This window comes from Eschrichtius robustus, chromosome 3 (genome assembly GCF_028021215.1).
Source record: "Eschrichtius robustus isolate mEscRob2 chromosome 3, mEscRob2.pri, whole genome shotgun sequence".
Classification (NCBI taxonomy): domain Eukaryota; kingdom Metazoa; phylum Chordata; class Mammalia; order Artiodactyla; family Eschrichtiidae; genus Eschrichtius; species Eschrichtius robustus.
In genome coordinates this window covers 172,434,369-172,451,290 of record NC_090826.1, presented here as the reverse complement: position 1 = coordinate 172,451,290, position 16,922 = coordinate 172,434,369, and the positions used below count along the sequence as shown (strand labels likewise).

The window sequence follows — 16,922 nt, the reverse complement described above, 5'->3', positions numbered from 1 at the left end:
AAACCAGGAGTGGGTGGGCAAGGGTGGGAGTCCAAGGGAACCCCTTCGCAACCCCCTAGGAATAAAACTCCCCTGTCGGCGCGTCCCGGGACTGCCGCTGCGGTCCGCGGGGGGCGAAAGCCACGGCGGCGGCCGCCGCTCGTCTGTTGCCGGGTTGGCGTTTGGAGCGAGAGGAGAAGGAGGAGCGGAAGGAGGGAGCTGGAGGCCGGACGCGTTCGCCAGCGGCGGCGGCGGCGGCGGCGGCAACGTGGAGTGACCGGGCGGGTCGGCGCGCCGGTCGGGGTGTCGGCCCCCGCGCGCAGCTCCGGGAGCAGGATCCTCGCCGCCTCCCTCCGCGGCCTCCGCGGCCCCCGCCGGACCCGGCCGAGCCCCGGGCGCAGCGCGAAGCGCTCCCGCCTCCCCGCCGCGGGCCGGGCTCGCTCCCAGCGCGCGCACACGGGCGCGCGCGCGCACACTCACACACACACTCACACACGTGTGCGCTCCTCCGCTCCGGAGCTGCTGCTGCTCCTGCTCTCAGCGCCGTAGTGGAAGGCAGGGCCGCGCCGCTCCTTCTTTAAATATATACATTGGAGCCGGCCGGCCTCGGCCGCCCCCCTGACAGCGCTGCCCGCGCCCCTCCCGCCGGCGCGCCCGCTGCCAGCCCCGGGACCTTTTCATCTCTTCCCTTTTGGCCGGAGGAGCCGAGTTCGGATCCGCCACTCCGCACCCGAAACTGACACACTGAACTCCGTTTCCTCCTCCTCAATTTATTTCTGCCTAATAGCCACTCGTCTCTTTTTTCCCCCCCCCCCCCATCTCGTCGCTCCAAGAAAACTTCTGCTGACTCCCCCAAGTGAAGCTTCCCCCTTGCCCGTCGTGTATTAATATTTCCACTTGGGGAACGACTTGCCTTTTCTTTTTAAAGGAATTCAAGCAAGATAGCTTTTTCTCTCGGACATTGACTCCCGATTGTTTGCAAAAGTTTCGCATTAAAAAAAAAAAAAAAAAATCTACCTGATCTGTACTTTGAGAGTTGTTGGTTTCTTTTTATTTTTCTTACTTTTTTACTTTTTAAAAAAAATTTTTTTCCACCTTAAAAAAAAAAAATGCACTACTGTGTGCTGAGCGCTTTTCTGCTTCTGCATCTGGTCACGGTCGCGCTCAGCCTGTCTACCTGCAGCACGCTCGACATGGACCAGTTCATGCGCAAGAGGATCGAGGCGATCCGCGGACAGATCCTGAGCAAGCTGAAACTCACCAGCCCCCCAGAAGACTACCCCGAACCCGAGGAGGTCCCCCCGGAGGTGATTTCCATCTACAACAGCACAAGGGACTTGCTCCAGGAGAAGGCGAGCCGGAGGGCGGCCGCCTGCGAGCGCGAGCGGAGCGACGAGGAGTACTACGCCAAGGAGGTTTACAAAATAGACATGCCGCCCTTCTTCCCCTCGGAAAGTAAGTACCGCTCCCCGCTTCCACTCCCCGGGGCTTAGCGCTGCCCGAGGCTTCCAGAACCGCAGCCACTCCAGGGATCGCCCTGCCCTCTCCGGGTCCCAGCTCGCTCCTTCCCCTGCTCCTGTCCTCCGTCCCACCCACCTCCTTGCCAGTTGTGTGCTTGAGGACGTTAGGCTTTAAAACGTGGACTTGCGACTTTTAATTTTCTCCATTTCTCCCTTCCCCCAACGCCCCCGTCTTTTATAAGGCGTTTTTCTCTTTTTTTCTCTTCCCTGGAATTCTCGACTCGGCCACCGGCTAGGAGTCAGCCCTCCTCTGTCAAACTTGGAGGCGCTCCCTGGGGCCGCGTTAAACCGGGAAACCTTGGTGGGTTTGTTTTCTTTGCTCCGATTGGCCTGAAGCCCGCCGAACTGGTGCACGAGGGGTTAAAAAAAAAAAAAAAAAAAAAAAAAAGTGGCTCAAAACTAGCCTCTCCGGAAGGCGCCCCTTTCCGTGCCGACCTATCAGCTGATTCCCCAAGCCTTCCCTATTGTCTCTAACTCCCCGAAAAATGTCAGCATCGCCAAGACGAAACCCGATCTGGAGACCCCTCCAAAAACCTACCTCCAACCCCTCAATTCTTGAATCTCCTGCCTCGGCGAGGTGTTTACATTCCCCCCAAGGCGAGATCTTGTAACCACGTCCCCTTTTGATTTCACCTGGAATGGTAGAAAGGACAGCTTCGTTGCTGACTACGTTTAAAAGGGTTTTCCCTTCACGTTATTTTTTTCAGAATTCACTCAAACCTGCCTTCTTAAAATCGCCGGTGTAGCAGATCCTTTTTCTTATGCGTTTATCGTTTATCTTTCTCACTCTTGAGCCCGGTGTTCCCTGCCCTTTCATAGGCTTCCTGCAGTCACTTCGTTGCATTCCTAAATCTCAGCGTAGAAGACAGCCGATTTTTTTTTTTTTTTTTTTTAAACTGGCTTCTCTGAGGGCAGTGTCCTCAAAACCAGCTGGCATACAGTAGCAACGGGAGTGAATGATTTATTGTTAAGAGTTCTTTGAGGGGAAGGGAAGAGGGCAGTTAGCTTAGAATGATTTCCAAGTTCTTTAAAAAAAAAGAAAAGAAGAAGAAGCATATATTGATGCCTGAGAGGGTTAAATACCAGGAAGAAGAAAAAGAAAAAAAAAAGAGCTCCAACATTTGCCTCTTCCAAATCCCAAGTCGTACACTTTTCATTGGTTGCCCATCTCTCTCCTCCCCTTTCCATGCCCTATATACTCCCTGGCTGCCTTCACAACGTCTCTGCGTCTTGCCTACAGAGATAATATGGCCATCTTGGTAATTTTATCCTAGAGGTTCTAACTGCAGGGTGGTGCTTTTCTTTTTGAATATTTATATTTAGTTTGACAAGTCGTAGTTCCGGGACTTGCCATGCCTTGTATTTGATGGTCTCAGATTGTCAGCTGAAGTATCCAACCCCAGGCTTCCTGGCGACCTCTGTTTTGCTGCATCATCATCTCTTCTTGTTGAAGAGCAGAGCTGAAGCAGGAGATCCTGGCAAGCGGGATGATTTTATTATTGTAATTACATCACCATCCACAACAGTGGTGATAAATACACTCCACCCTGGTGATTCCCCCCCGGGGAGTGAAGGAAAGCTTTCTACCTGGGGTGGAGCCAAGGAGATAATTAGGAAAGAAAGTTCATTGTAATTAGTCCAAAATCATTGAGACCCAACAGGGAGTTGAGTCGGTTTGCTTTCTCTAGCACGTGCAACCGTTCTCCTGGAATTTGGGCAGGCGGGGCAGTTATGTTATGTAGAACCAGAACAAGCCAAGCCTTCAATGTTTACCTGCAACAGCTCTCATGAATTGCTGGCACTTTCATAACAGAGAGGAGGTCTGATCCCTTCATGAGATAGGTGTGGAGAGAGCAAATTACCCAAGAGGGTGTTCATTCTTTGTTCTTTCAAGCACTCTTCAGTCTAAAGAACTGAGGTGATCCCACGCAAGATTATCATCATCACCAAATCGGAAAAAATGCTCAAATTATTAGGGTTTCAGAGGTCGGCATCTCAGGTGGGTGTGTGGATTCCCTTCTGCTTCCTCTCCCAGCTACCAGAGAAATGAAAGCCTCCGATCAGTGCAGGGTAAAATATAAACTATCAGTCTTCCTACAAAGAGTACAGGCTTCTTAAAGCCTTAAAGGAAGTTTAGGAGCAGAAAGCCTTATTAATAGCAGATTTGATACTACTGTGCTAGGACTGTGGATAATTTTATAGAAAGTAGGTTAACTGATTTTCCAGTACTTTCTAGTTATACTGGAATATAGTGAACCCTTCCAAAAAAAAGGAAGAAAAGAAAAAAAAAATCACTCCACCATATTTTTAAAGGGCAAACTGAAAGGACAGCATTGGCTTATATACCAGCTTTCCCTCTTTAGGACCTTTCCGCCTAACTTTTAACTCAATCCTCCCTGAAGTGATGGTGGGGAGCAAGTGTGCCTGTCATTTCTTGAAGGGAATCCGCAGCGGGTCATAAGCCCCAGAGATGAAGGCATGGGAAAGATCACTGGTTCATTTTTTACCACCAACTTATTAGCTTTCAGGGAGTGACTTCAGCTCAAATATTACAAATATGTTCTAATCATACTCAACGAGCTATATATCATTACAGATTGTTGGTAGCCCTTTGCAGGACATTTTATACAGTTCAGGCGAAATGTTTTTAGCAATGCGGAGTTTTAAAAGTAAAAATATAAGAGATATTGTATATGCCTTCAGGCATATTTTGTCTTAAATATTATCCTTGGCCCAGCATACTATATAAATACAGTAAATATGAATAGAACTGGCCAGGTGCCAATCTCCTAGGATGAATTTTAGTCAAGAAGGTATTTATGGGATATAAATAACACTGTGTCAACATTTGAAGAAGGGATCTGATTAGTTTTGAATTTATTCGTATTGATCTTTTCACATGCTGTTAGTTTAAGGCTCAAAGTGGAGTTATGCTAAGGTTTACCCATACTTTACCCAGTGGGAATTAGTGGACTTCTCGTCCTTTTGACAATCCACTTGAACTTCAAGCACATCTATTCAAAAGACACTGTACAGGGCTTTAGAAATTTAGAAAGAGTGATTCCACATAACAGAGTAAGAATCCAAATGATTAACAATTAAAACATGTAGCCCCTTCGACAGTCAAAAAAAAAAAAAAAAAAAAAAGGAAGAGACAAAAAGGTTTATTTTCTTTCTTTCGCCTCTCTTTTCCATGTAACAGATCAGGCACGTGTTGTGGTTCTAACTGTGGTGATTTTGTCCCTTCTCCCGCCCACACCCTCAGGGAACATTTGGCAATGTCTGGAGACTTTCTGGGTTGTCATGACTGGGAGTGGAAGGGCCAGGGATGTTGCTCAGCATTCTAGAACGCACAGGAAAGGTCCCTTTTCCACCGCCACCCCCATACATCAAAGAATTATCCAGCTCCAAATGTCGGTAATCCCCACGTGGAGAAAGCCAGTAACCCTGGGATTTATTTGCAGTTGCTGAATTCTGCTAGTAGTACCATTTCCAAAGTAATAATCTGAAAGTAAAACATCTTTATCATCTAAAGGACGTTAACATGGAATAGAAAGATAATCAGAAAGTTTTCTTAAGCAAGTGGGACTATGAATTTGACTCTTTGGTATGGTGTATACCTTATTATTATGATCTTAAAGGGCCTAAATTAGAGGCATCAAAAGTTCCCATTCATTTAGCCTAAGTAAGGGTGTCGCTCCACCCATCTGTAACTTCAGTCAGCAGCAATGTGATGTTAGTCAGGACAGAGAAAAAAGAAGTGAGGGATTATCGTGGATTTTCCTTGCAAGGAAAATAAGCAGCTCATGTTAAGGAAGAGTGGAATCTCCAAGCTCGGCAATGGAAGAAAGTAAATAATCATGTTGGTTTATTCTATCATATTGAATTAGATAAACTAAAATATACAGCCTGAGACATTACGGTGAGGTTTCCTTTGTAATTGTTTCACATAAATGCTAAACATTTAATACCAAGCAATCTCTTTTTCTATTTCCCCTGTAATTTTCCAAGTGAAATTGAGGAAGATAGAAAGAATATCAATCGCACTATGGTTTGGGGGGCATGCAACTTAACATTCTATTCACGGATATATCTTTCTGTGTACACATTGCTGGACTATCAGCCAATTGCCCGATGAAGGAAAATATTAGCAGTTGCTGGAACATAGTACTATTTTTGCTTGATGTTCAGGGATTTTTTTTTTTTTTCTGTTTCTTAAATTGAACTATAGTTGATTTACAATATTGTGTTAGTTTCAGGTACACAGCAAAGTGATAGGGATTTTATTTTTCAGATTCTCTGTGGATGTGTGAGAAAGAGAGACACAGAGAGAGAGACAGAGAGAGAGAGAGAGAGACAGAGAGGGGTTCTCTGTGGATGTGTGAGAAAAAGGGACAGAGAGAGAGACAGATTTGAACCCCTTCCCTAGACTTCCCCAATGATTGAGTTATTAACACACAGCAGACCCAACTTTAATTCCCCCACTTGTATTGCATCATTGCTTGTACTAACTCTAGTGCCTAATTGTGGTCTCATTTAACTTTAGGCTACGTTCTCTTCCAGGATTTTCTCTCTTTTCTTTCTTTTACTTTTCAAAGTCTAGGAAAACTCCTCAAAGAGATATACTGGTTATAACTGAAGCAGTTGGGCCGTCTTTGTTGCCAAGGGAGGCCGGTCTCCTCTCCTGAGGAGTCCCCACTGGATGGAGGCTGGGCTTTGTGAAGCTGGAGGGGTAGATGGGGACCAGCTGACCTGGCAGAGGCTCCGGGAGCCTTCTGTGTCTCCACAGCGACCCCTGGGGTCTACTCAAGGAGCTGCACTTTTTTGAACGATGCCTTCTCCCTGGTGAAGAGATGCTGATGTAACCCAGTCACAGCATCTTTCATATAAAAAGATATGAAAGAATGACAGATCCTGTTTCCTAGAGGAAACTGAGATGTGAGAAAAGGGCTAATGACTCACTGTTGATCCCATATCAAATCTGGGTTAGAACAAAGGAGGTCACGACTCCTAGGCCTTTGCCCAGAGATTACAACACACTTCAAGCTGCATCTTTAGAAGGGTAGGGAAAATAGAGTGGAAGAGCCTGGCCCTGGGAGAGACGTACAAGCTGACCACCGAGGTGGGAATCTGGGGGGACTCCTCCCTCCCCGCCGCCACCCCCAGCCCTTTACAGGTTCAGTATTAAGGTGAGCCAGGAGCACAGAGCCTGCAGGGAAGAGCTCTGGAAACAGCCCTGTCAGCTCTCTTGATGCAGCATTTCCGGTCCTGAGGGATCCTGGAGAGAGGATGTGGATTTGCCAGATGTGCTCGCTCTCCTTAGGCAGCCCGACTGCCGAAGGGTGGATCCACTTTGCAGATTCTGAACAGCTTGATGAAATGTGCCTCTGGCCGAGATAAACAAACGTTTCCATTGTCATTTTGAAACCATATGGTGTGCTTTGGGTTTTTAATAGTCTTTAAACAAAGATACTTTTTAACCTAGGAATTCAGTGTTCTCCAGGTAGTTTCAATTTAATCACATGCTAGGGATTCTCTGATGGGTTTGTTTAGACTGAAAAGCTTGTTTCCATCCTGTGTTTGGGAGAAATTCGCCTCATGCTGCAGTCACAAGTGGGTTTTGGTGGTTGTCACTGGCTTTGTTTCTTTTCTAGCCTCTGATAGGTTAGAACTACACTGCACTGTGACCACCACCTTGCTTCCGAATTGGCTTGGTGGCCTTGACTCTGCATCAGCACTCCCCCTTGACCTCTTCCCCACAGGCTCTAAATTGCCTCCTTGTTCTTCTCTCTTCTGGAATATCTGTGTGCAGGGTGGTGAACTTCATTCAACCATGGCTCCGTTTCTTCACTTGTAAAGATGAAGGAGATGCTGGCTTCCTAGGGTTGCAAAGCACTGACCATGACCTGTGTAAAGAAGTCCTGAGCTCTGCTTCTGGCACTTAGTAGACCTTCTTTGCATGCCAGCTATTAACCATTGATTCTCAGACACCATTGATTTTAAGGTGCACTGTTATTTTATGTGCCACAAAGAAAGAAATATCACTGACCATTGACTATAACGTGCCATTGATTATGAGATTATTAAAAGGAGATATTTTAGAGATATTCGAGTATGATTAAAAGTGATGCTCTGGGGACCACTCCCACCAGCCCGGGATGTCTCGGGACCAACATCTCATTCATTTCTTAGTAAGTTCCACTCAGTGGGTCTGTTTCCCTGGCTCACTCGGATTGGTCCTTAGGTGACCTTTGCCACCTAAGGGGCTGGGAACAGAGACTGGCAGGGCTGGTAATCCAGCATGCCCAGCACTATCTAATCCTCATATAGGGAGGCCTTGAGAATTTAGGCTTCGTAGGTAAGATCTCAGATGTCTTAGATAATATCCAAGACCTTTCAGGGTCAGGCCCCTCCTCCTTGCTCAGCAGCCCCCCAACTAAATCCCCCCCCAAGAAAACTACACTCCAGCCAGATCACCCTCTTTGCCTTTACCCAAATGGGCCCTTTATTTCCTGTGCCTCCAGCCCTTTGTTTATGTCATTTCTTCCACTTAGAGATCCATCTTTTAACACCTTTAAATGTCCTTCGAGGTTTAGTTAGTACCATCTCCTTATGAAACCTTCGTTGATGTTCTTTGTCCTATTTAAGTGGCTCTTCCTCTGCACCCTCACAATACTGACATTCATCTCTATCTCAGCCTCTTTTCTTTTGCTGTAGGTAAAATCTAGCTGTGTCCTGACCTGTCTTCTTCATCGGTTTGTAAACTGCCTCAGAACAGGAACCCACTCTGACTTATCTCTGTTCTTACAGCACATTGTTGTTGCTCAGTCAATGCTTAATAAAGGAATGAGCGTTTCCCTTTAGAGAATGAGATTGAGTTACCAGAAGAAGGATCAAGAGTTCAAAGCATTAGGACCAGGAGATACGGAGAGACAGAAATCTACTCCCCTCCGTTACTGGGGACAATGTTCTTGATGGATCTTGTCCCCGTGCTGAAGGCAACACAAGCTTCTCAGAACCATTCATTTCCTGTTTCCAGTTTTGCAGATAAAAATGAAAATGATGGCGATAATGATGATGATGAAAGCAAGCTAACCCTCATCGGGTACATACTACGTGCCAAGCATAGTTTTAAATATTTTACATGCGTGCACTTATTTCACACTCAAAAGTGACCCTATACGGTCCAGACTGGTATTTTCCCTGTGACATATGAGGACATGGCTATAACTATTTCTATCAGCGATGTCTTCCTGGAAGTCAGACTTTTAGGTACCACAAGTAATAGAGGCCCCAAATAGAGACCAGGAAATGGAGAGCATGACTTTTCCTGCCCTCTTGCAAAATGATACAGTCCCTCCATGAAAGGGTGGTGACTCTCCTCACCTGGCAGGAATCACATTCATAGAAGCTCTGCATTCTTTCCCTCCAGAAGGAAATCTACTTCTGAAGCCTTTCCTACCACCCTGGGTCTCTCTTCTTGCCTCTAACACAGTCTTCCACTTTTATCTCTGCACTTGGTTGATACAAAAATTGTGATTTCTCAAGTCTCCTTGTCTTGATCTTGAACTGCAACCATTTTCCTCACAAAATGTTTATAAATTTGATTGATAGGTGATTCGTCTTGTCTCTCGCAGAAGATTAATTTATTGAGGAAGGCAGGACGGTGTTGTACAGTGAGCACAGACTTGAGAGCCAGACAGCCCCAAGAAGTAAAAGAAAGAGAATAAATAAAAGGGAATGGCACCAGAGGAATCTCAGAGGCTGAAAGGGAAGAGGGAGCATCAAAGACAAGAAGTCCTACCCCAGGCCAATGGCAGTTGTTAAAATGTGGTCTTGTTTGGATTAGCAACTTGGCTGTCTCGGTGCAAGTTATTAAATCTGCCTCGTTGACATTTAAGTTGCTTCCTGCTGAATTCAGATCTTAGCTCTGCCATCACTGGCTTGGTGACCAGGCGGAAGCGCCTGCACTTAAGCTGATCTCAGTTTGTTCACTTGTAACGATGAAGAAGATGATATCTGCCCCCTAGGGTTGTAGAGGATGGATGGTGACATGCAAAGAAAGGCCAAGTGCAGCTGCTTCTGGCACTTAATAGGCTTGCTTTATGCGGCAGCTATCATTCACTGAATCTCAAACGCTACTGATTTTACAGTGCACCATTATTTTATATGCCACTTAAAAAGAAATATCACTGCCAATTAATTGTAACGTGCCATTGATTCTAAGAGGGCATCGGGATTTTAGAAGTATGAAAATACGAAAACTATGCAAAATCAGTGAAGTCACATAAATGTTTGTGGATTGGGAGAATAGCGGTCCCCGTGCATGTAGCAGAGTGCTGCCTGGAAGCACATCGAAAATAAAATTAAGTGGGAGCATGATATCTGCCCTCAGAAAACGTTTCTATTTAGTAAACTTTAAGAGCCTCCGACTGGTAATCGCCACCTCTGGCACCAGAAGCAGGCGGTCCGCATCACGGATTCCTCCCGGCTGGAGTGTCTTGCTGTGTATGCTCAGTGCGTTAATATCCGGTTTTGATTTTTTTTTGTTTTGTTTTGACATCTCAAGGTGTTACCAGTTGTTTCAAAGGGACTTTACATTTCTAGGGAAAAAAATGTTGAAAATTATTTTAACGGCTCTCTCTGAGTACACGTATGAGTCACATAGCACTCACCTCTTTATCTTTCTGGGCCTTAGAGGCTGAAATCCAACAAAGGATGGGGGGGAGGGTATTGCTCAGAAAAGGCGAACACGCAGAAGGGACTTGTGGGCAACGTGCCTCTGGGCTGACGCGGCCCCTCCTCCCAGGCCCCCTGTCTCACCCGCTCCCCTGGGGAGAGGCTCTGTGGAGAAGGAAGCCAGGACGTTTGGACCTCCCTGCATCTCCATGACCTGGCACCAGCCACAGCAGTTTCTTCGGTGTCAGGCGACTCATTTAAAAACAGACTTCTAGCAGCAAAATGCCATTGGGGGGTAGAAGTCTCCCGGAGGAGGATGGGCGGGAGGAAGGGGAGAGGGTGGTGAGAAGTCACCACAAAGGGTTTGAGGAGGAAATGAACACTTAGGAGGTGATGTCAGAGAGGAGAGGCCGTCCTCGGCCCAGGGTAGCTGCTAGCAGAGCAAAATGCTCTCCGCGTGGGGTAGCATTCTGGCTTTCCTGGGGCTACCGAGTAAAACCATTTCGTTGGTATGAGAAGACGTTGCCGTCCAAGAGGAATCGAGTTTACTGGATTTAGCATCTTGTTAGAAGGAGGGAAAGCCTGCTGGTGCCCAGAAAGCTCTTCTATGTGGACCAGCCCCCATCCCTTCATTCTCAAAAATGAGCCCTTGGATTTGGTTCTGCCTGATAAGTCAAAAATGTGGGGCTTAGATGTTCCTTTAATCACAACAACTTGAGGAACTTAAAGCAAATGGAACATGCTTTCTGGATGTTACAAAGCCCAGACCTTCTGAAAATAGTTCAAATGCATTTCCAACCTCCCCAGGCAGCTGTTTGCTCTCACACTGGCGTGTTGCACACATCTCTGTCCACGGAGAGACTGCCACTCTCCTTTCGGGCCTTCCTCGCGGCCTCCGTGTCAGTAATTAGGAAGCAGGACGTTCCTGAGGGAGAGACATGGTGTTTCTGAAAGGAGAGTCATGGGGCAGCTGTTGGAGAGTAAGGCTGCTTTTTTGGAGATGTTTGTTTCAGGAAGTGCTGTAGCATCTTTTCAGTCTCAAGGAAGAAAAAGAAAAATGTTGTGACTTTGACCTTGGCGCTCTGTCCCTTTGGCTTTTGCTATCTAACCCACACCACACTGACAAATACCACATCTGTCTTGACAAGCTAGTTCACAAATAACTGCTCATTCATAACTTTAGGCTGTTGTAAGAATCCTTATTTGTTACTTCAGCTTGTGAACGAGAATGCACAGTTCGGTTTTGAGAAAGACATTGAAACGATCAGAAGTCCACTGGTCTTTGCAGATCTCAGGGGAAGCACTAACTAAAAGAGAAGACCATATTTTTTAATGCATTTTAAGAGCGCTAAAATACATTACTGCCCATAAATGGGAATTTTCTGGGAAAGGTAATTTTTAAGTTTTGGAGTCACTTCAGTATTGGGAATTCAGCACTTCTTAGATCAAATTCATCAGGGATTATTCTCTCTAGACCACACGTAGCAGTCACTTTGTCATTCCTTCCACTGGGGGGTTTTATTCTTATAGGGTCATTTATTTCCCTATCCATTGACTTAATCTCATTTTCACTCTGCTTTGACAACTTAATGACCATGCCATTGAAGTTGTTTCTTCTTGCTTTATAATAAACTCCTATAACTCAGTTGCTGGCTGAGACAGGCCAAAAAGGGGGCTGGCAAAGGGGGGCGGGGAAGGTGGATGACTTATTCTGATTCGACTTTAGAAGGAGAAAAAAAGAGGAAAATCACAGACTGAGGACATTTCTTTGTAGAAGATGGGTGATTTGGTAAAGGAACTGCCCACTTGGAGGTCTGTCAGGGTTTTCTGTTGGGGAAGTGTTTCTACATCCAAGTTCACACCTTAGCATCTGGGGCTCTGGAAGTTAAGGAGAGAGAAACAGAGGTAAGAGCTTTTACCCGGAAGTAGCCGGGCAGAACCAAAGGAGAATTAATTATGGCTGTCACCTCAGGTTCTAAGGCAGCAGTTCTCACCCTTAGATATGTCTATTACACAGTCATTTTGATCTGAATAGTAACTTAGTCATTCATTTGTACCTCCCTGGAGTATCAAGCCTTAGGTTGTTAAGTGTGTTAGTAGAGTTCACTGGTCACATCTGTGAACCCACTCCTAAGCGGCCGTTGTTTCACCTACTCAACTTTTGCTTTTCTCCTCCACGGAATTAGGTGGCAGGTGCTGGTTTGTCTTGTAGAGAGAAATATTTCAGAAGAATTCCACTGTCAGAAAACATCACCATCAATAATGAAACTCTGTGTATAAGGTCATGTCTAATTTCATTCATTCTTTGGCAATTGTACCAGGATTCTAGAAAGAGGGTCTTGAGCCAAGCTGACCCCGAGTCATTAAACACTGGGGCTCAGCGGTTTGCACTTTCTCAGTAACATTTACGGGGGATTCTCTAAGTGGAGTAGAAACTCACTGTCGTCTACTGCTGGGAGGAAATGACAGTACCCACTTCCAGAATTGCTGTTATCGGAGAGATGTTTGCTTGGAGGATGTTTGGGTGGAGGGCTGGGGAGGGACTGAGGGGGAGGGCTAATTTGATGTGGAGTTTACTGAAGCATTTTTAACGACATTTAATTCTGCTTAAGATATCATTGCGTTAAGAATGGCTTTCTCTCTGACTGAGAGCCGCTTTCACGCTACATAAAACCGTTACTCAGAACAGACAGCTCTTAGGAGAGAAAGGTTTCTCTGTGATCCACCTGGTTGGGTTGTGTTGAGGTCAAACGAGCTTTTTGTAAAAGGCCTTTCTAACCTCTAAGTCACAAAAGCCTACACCAGTGCTTCTTGAATTTTACCAAGCAAAAGAATCACCTGGAGTGCTATGTGCAGATTCCCAAACCTTTGCCTGCTACCCTCCATCCAGATTATTATTCAGTAGTTTTTGTTTGTTTGTTTTGTTTTGCTTGGCCGCGCTGCGCTGCTTGCGGGACCTTAGTTCCCCGACCAGGGATTGAACCCGGGTCCTCGGCGGTGAGAGCGCGGAGTCCTAACCACTGGACCGCCAGGGAATTCCCAAGGTTATTATCCCGTAGTTTTGAGGGGAGCTCCAGATAACTGCCTCTTGACAAGAAGGCCAGGTGATTCCCAAGCAGGTAGTTCAGAAACTCACTCTGGAAACACTGTGTATTTGGGTTTTGTTGCTTTATTTCTTAGCTGTGTCATCACAGGCAAAAATGAGTCCCAACGCTTTTATAATTAGCTTCATTGTTTCTTAGTTATTTTGTAAATGCCCCATGCAAAATTTTAATTCCAGGACTGTTTTTCTCTTTTGACTTATGTGAGCCATACGAGTACCCCATTATTCATGACTGAGTGCCCAGGTAATTCTAAAAATTTTTATTTCTCTAGGACTATTCATGTCTCAGATTTTTCGTAGGGTTTCATCTTTTAAAAAGCATTTCACACGGACGCCAAACCTTACTGATCTGAAAAACTTTATGCATACCACAGTGCCACTTCAAACACATAGATGTTGAAAGTTGATTTTTACGAAAACTAACAGTTACTTTCTTTGGCCTAAATCATCCCTATTCGCATCATTTATCTCTCCACCCAGTTCATGGGCTTAACTTCAGAGGCACTGGATCAGCACCAGAGCAGCCTGTTCTTTGGCCCTGCTTAAAAACCAACCAACCAACCAAACAAACAAACAGAAAAAGGAAGGGGAGGAAAGAAAGCATTTTAATGCTGTAGCTTGATGGCGGAGAGAGAGTAAACCAAAGGTGCATACTTGAGGACTGCAAGTTGGAAACGACAAATGATGACAGTTAGCTTGCCTTGTTTCCCCACAGACTTCGTTTGACCCCAGTGACCTGGGGCGATTTCAGGGATCTGGATTCCGGTAATAGAAGCATCCCTCTTTGGCACCACAACACCCACTGGCCTGAAGAAGGTGCTGTTTCCCAGGAAAAGGAGTGAAATCCCCCCAAGAAATGCACAGGGCCCTAGTCTGAAGAGAAAGCATTGCTAACCAAGCGATGCTTTTTGCGTACCCTGCCTGTCTCTGGTTCCGTTCCTTGAGATTTTTATTGAAGATAACTTTCAGCATCTCTTTTTAGAGGTCAGATCTGAATGAGAAGACGTTGTGTGCCTTGCTGATCTTGTGACAAACAGTTTATACCCAGTCTGTAGCTTCCTGTCTTTGCTGATGGGTGATGGGAGGGAACTTTCTCTCTGTGAGGCTGTGGAGAGGGCTCTAAAAATAAACAACATGGTTGCTTATTGGTGAGAACATGTGTGAGCAGATGTCAGCTGGTAACAGCATATGGTGGCAACATGATAGCAGCGTGTTACCAAGACCTGGGTGTTGGGCCTTCGTCTTCCAGGCCATTCAGGCCATGCAGGTCCCACATCTCAATTAAAGAGGGTTTTGACTGGAAGGTGGAATCCACACAAGTGTGAATATAGGTCCCTGGGATCTTGTTAGTGGGCTGAATGTTGGAGATGGTAAGCTACAGGGCATGGAAAAAGTCTTCCTTATCTGTTTTAAAATTGAGAGATAAAAGTACAAATCTGGCAAAAAAAAAAAAAAAAAAAAAAAAAGGGGAGTGAGGTGCGTATGGGGTGGGAGGGAATCCACAAGACCTTTTTGTCTTTTGTCCAAAGAAGTTTTCAAGTCAGGTATAAATAGTGGCCATGCTACTTCTAGAAGACATGCCCTAGGTGAATGGAAGGTGCATGGATTTTAAGTATATTCATGCAGACCTAGAAGGCCGTCAGGAGTTTATCAAATGAGTTAGATAACTAATATTATTACATCCCTTGAGCACCTTTTATTTCTCAGTTTCTTTTAAATATCTCACTTCAGTCTTTCAAAAACCCTCAGGGATAGCATGATGTCAGTTTCATTTTATAGCAGCAGAGGCTTGGGTGCATCAAGGCACTTGTCCAGAGATTCCCAGGAAACTAATGACAGAGCAGGGTGTCCATCTACATCTTCTCATGCAAAAATCTGATATTTATTATCGCCTCTATCACAGATAGGATAGCCTTTGAACACTCAGCAGTGTTTTTAGTTGGAGGTATTTTTTGGTGTATTTTCGTTTGCAAGAATATGGTGGGCAATATACAAGATCTAGTTGCTACCTTTACTTTAAAAAAAGCAAAGTTCAGAATTTCAGGATGTCAAAACTATCACGGAAGATATTTTAATACATTCCAAGGAGCCGTAGATTTTTAAACTGCAGCTAAGCAGCCCCAAAGCAATATACACTTGAATTTTTGATCACTGGAGAAGGAGTTTTCATGTGCAGGTTAGAAATGATGACAGGTGGTTTTAAGAAAACTGAAATCGAGGCCAACCAAACAAAAATCAGAGTTTTACTCTTAATAGGGAGTCTGTCTTTTGTCAAAGAGGTCAAGGCCTTTCTTATTCATCTTTCATATAAGTCAAGGTATATATTTTTACCATTTCAGTATATAAATTGTACATTGCTATTCTAACACTAGAATGTGTTAAAGGGAACGCTGGATTCAGGAGCCTGACTGCTGGTTAAGGGATGCCAAAAGATCTGGGGCAAGAATCCACAATCCCCCAGAGATCCCTCCTGCCTAGTCCCCTGGCCCTGAGTAGGGGGGACCTTCTATTTCTGGGGGAATGATAAGTACGTTCATTGAGTCCCTCTTCTGCGTTGAATCTTTGTATAGCTCTGTACAAGGCTTCTCCTCAGTAAAATAGCTAATGACTGTACTTTTTAAAACTCCTAGCTGTCTGCCCAGTTGTTACAACACCCTCTGGCTCAGTGGGCAGCTTGTGCTCCAGACAGCCCCAGGTGCTCTGTGGGTACCTTGGTGAGTACACTCGTCTGCTTTATATACCTCATTTGCCGTAGTGATAGCTGACCCATCTGTAGTGTTTGTTTGCCTCCTGGGGGGAGCTTGTCAGAGGCAAAATAGAATTCCGAAGTGCAGCCTTGGTAGCTGGACAGTCACACAGGTGCCCCCAGTTTTATAGTCAGAGTTTCTATGAGAAAGACTCATGAATGCTTTGAAGTGATATGATGACTTGATTGCAGTATGGGGAAGAATGGATTGTGGGTCTATGAGATGTGTGTGATCCAGGGGTTACCGAGTGATTGGACAGATTGATCTCTTGACCCCCTGGGTGGATACTCTCTGGAGGGTTGAATGGTATGGCCAGAATGTCAAGGGTCCTTTTTTGGTGTCTTATTTGAATCTATGTTCTTGTTTCTGGCACATAGCAGTGGCTCAATGAATGTTTCTGGTACTGAACTGAAAGGGAAGAAGGAGATTTTCTCTCCTTTGAAGTTGTAGAGGGAGGCCTGTGGGAAACATACGCTGATCATTGTGACCTTTATGTTGCCATTAATGGGTTGCATGAGAGAATGCGGTGGTCATGGTCAAGGCTTCAGTTGACTGAACCTGGGAGCTTGCCACTTCGCCCTGACCCTCAGAACAAGTGCAGACTCCCCGGAGCTAGGGCCACGTGTTAGTTTGGGGGCCACCGAAGCCGGAGGTCTCACCCCTTTCTGATTTGGAACATTAATAAATTTAGCCAGCTTTGATTGAGTGCCATCTTTTATTATATGCTGGGCCATGAGACCACAGCAAAGAATAGGTCTTAGATGATCCTGACACTCAAGAACTCTGGCCCAGGTTGTACCCTGATCCATTCAGGAAGGGAGGAAATGGACTCGCCACCCTGGCATTGGTTCCTGCTGCACTTCTGAGGCCCTGACGAAGCGTGGATTATATTGA

The 16,922-nt window shown here is 45.5% G+C and overlaps 1 protein-coding gene across 3 annotated transcripts in view; it reads left to right on the top strand.

Moving 5' to 3' along the window:
* Window positions 1–16,922, top strand: part of TGFB2 (transforming growth factor beta 2) — an 81,163-nt gene continuing 64,241 nt past the window's right edge. For 2 of the 3 annotated variants that reach the window (XM_068541812.1, XM_068541809.1), the window contains exons 1-2: window positions 1–1,434; window positions 15,912–15,995. In XM_068541812.1, the coding sequence (XP_068397913.1) occupies window positions 1,089–1,434; window positions 15,912–15,995 (430 nt within the window). In that variant the 5' untranslated portion in view covers window positions 1–1,088. The remainder of the gene's footprint in view (window positions 1,435–15,911; window positions 15,996–16,922) is intronic. The other variant, XM_068541811.1, reaches the window with a different exon arrangement.